Here is a 1,642-nt window from a genome sequence, read left to right as displayed (position 1 = left end):
CCTCTTTAGAAAATTTAGTTCAACAATATACATCTGATTTTGATATGGATTTTAATGATCTAATGGATATAATTTTAATGTAAATACACTAAACTATTTATTATGTATTGTATGTATTTAAAAAATTTAACATTGAGAATTGTTATTTATATAGAAAAAATGTAATAAATAAAATGAAAAAATTGATGTATACATTTTTGTTTTATTTTTATTTATTTTAAAATTGATTATGGATATAAAGGTATGTATGGTTCATTGAAAAAAAAAAAATTAAATAATTTTTCGCACATTTCCCGTCAATGGTGTATATTCAATATAGCGATCGTGAATTATTAAACAATATGCTATGGTGTTTGCAGGAATGGGTTTACTGGTTTCGAGTTCAATTCTGACATCTATGGGACCTTGTTTGACCATTTCATTTTGGTGGCTAACATCGATGACTGCCATGGGGGTGTTCTTAAATTCAGCGCTTGTTAGTAATGGTTGTGGTTCTTTCATATAAAAGCTGTGTTGAAATTTGGCGTACATGTCATATAGAATAGCATATCTATTATCATCAAATTTGAGATTAAGATCATCATATGGGTAAGTATCGGAATTTAGATGAACTTTTAAATTTACTAGATTACAATGTATAAACTTGTTGTTTTTTTCAAATACCACGATTACAAATCTGGGGCGCTCTCTATTTAATGAAAGCTTTACATTCCAATTACATTTTGTCGCATTTGGGAATGTAGGATTAAAGTGACAATCCCAACTCCGAAAAGCAAGCGGTAATGTGGTACCATCTTTAATCATTTTTATAATTTTCAACTTTGTTATATCGGAAGCTTGCACATGTGGTATTCTCCATGTTATATTCTGTATAGTTAGTTTAACCATTTCTTCAGGCTTTGTGGAAAAGCAAACATTATGATCATTTGAACTGCGCAACAAAATTAAGTCATGTTTACAGTTTAACACGATTTTATTGAAGTCCTCTGCGAAGCCCAACAATAATTTTAACGGAACATAAAAATTAAATGACCCGTTTTCCATGTCATTGTGTTTACTCCATCCTGCATTCAGCATCATATTCGAATCCAATTCATTGAGAGATAAATAATTTTTTATAGTACTCGCCATTCCTAAATAACGTGTTCTATCAATTTCAACCCCATTGATTTCATAACGAATCTCATCAAACATATGTGCTACACAATTATTTCGCAGTCTAGCATTTGGTGTTGCTATACCATCCATCAGCGTTATGAAGCCTTCTATGTAGATATAACTTTCAGTAGGTAAGACATAGAGATCTTGATTTTGGATTGTTATTCTAATTTCATCATTATTTTTATATGACTGTATATATGGCATATAGCTATGATAATCCTTCTTAATAATGCTTTCATCAGAAAATGGTTTTTCTGCAACGCTTAATATTTCAGACATTTTTCTTAAGCTGTAGTTTTAAAGATTTTAGGAATAGTTTATTTTCTTTAGTTAATTTACGTTTTATAGATTGGGGCAGTATATTTTGTGTAATTAGCTTGGCTGCTCGTTCCGGAATGGAATCATTACCTATTTTATTGTAATATTTATTATAGATAATCATTTCGCTTTCGGTTTTAGATGAAATCGTAAAGTAATCTCT

At 29.6% G+C, this 1,642-nt stretch overlaps 1 protein-coding gene across 1 annotated transcript; it reads right to left on the bottom strand.

Moving 5' to 3' along the window:
• Positions 1 to 270: 270 nt before the first annotated feature.
• On the bottom strand, positions 271 to 1,440 carry LOC142242473 (uncharacterized). The gene has a single exon (XM_075314041.1). The coding sequence runs from the start codon at positions 1,438 to 1,440 to the stop codon at positions 271 to 273; it is 1,170 nt and encodes a 389-aa protein (XP_075170156.1).
• Positions 1,441 to 1,642: the final 202 nt, after the last annotated feature.

The sequence above is a fragment of the Haematobia irritans genome, unplaced genomic scaffold (genome assembly GCF_050003625.1).
Source record: "Haematobia irritans isolate KBUSLIRL unplaced genomic scaffold, ASM5000362v1 scaffold_166, whole genome shotgun sequence".
Taxonomy (NCBI): domain Eukaryota; kingdom Metazoa; phylum Arthropoda; class Insecta; order Diptera; family Muscidae; genus Haematobia; species Haematobia irritans.
The sequence above is the reverse complement of the archived record's forward strand: the minus strand, read 5'-3'. Positions and strand labels throughout refer to the sequence as shown.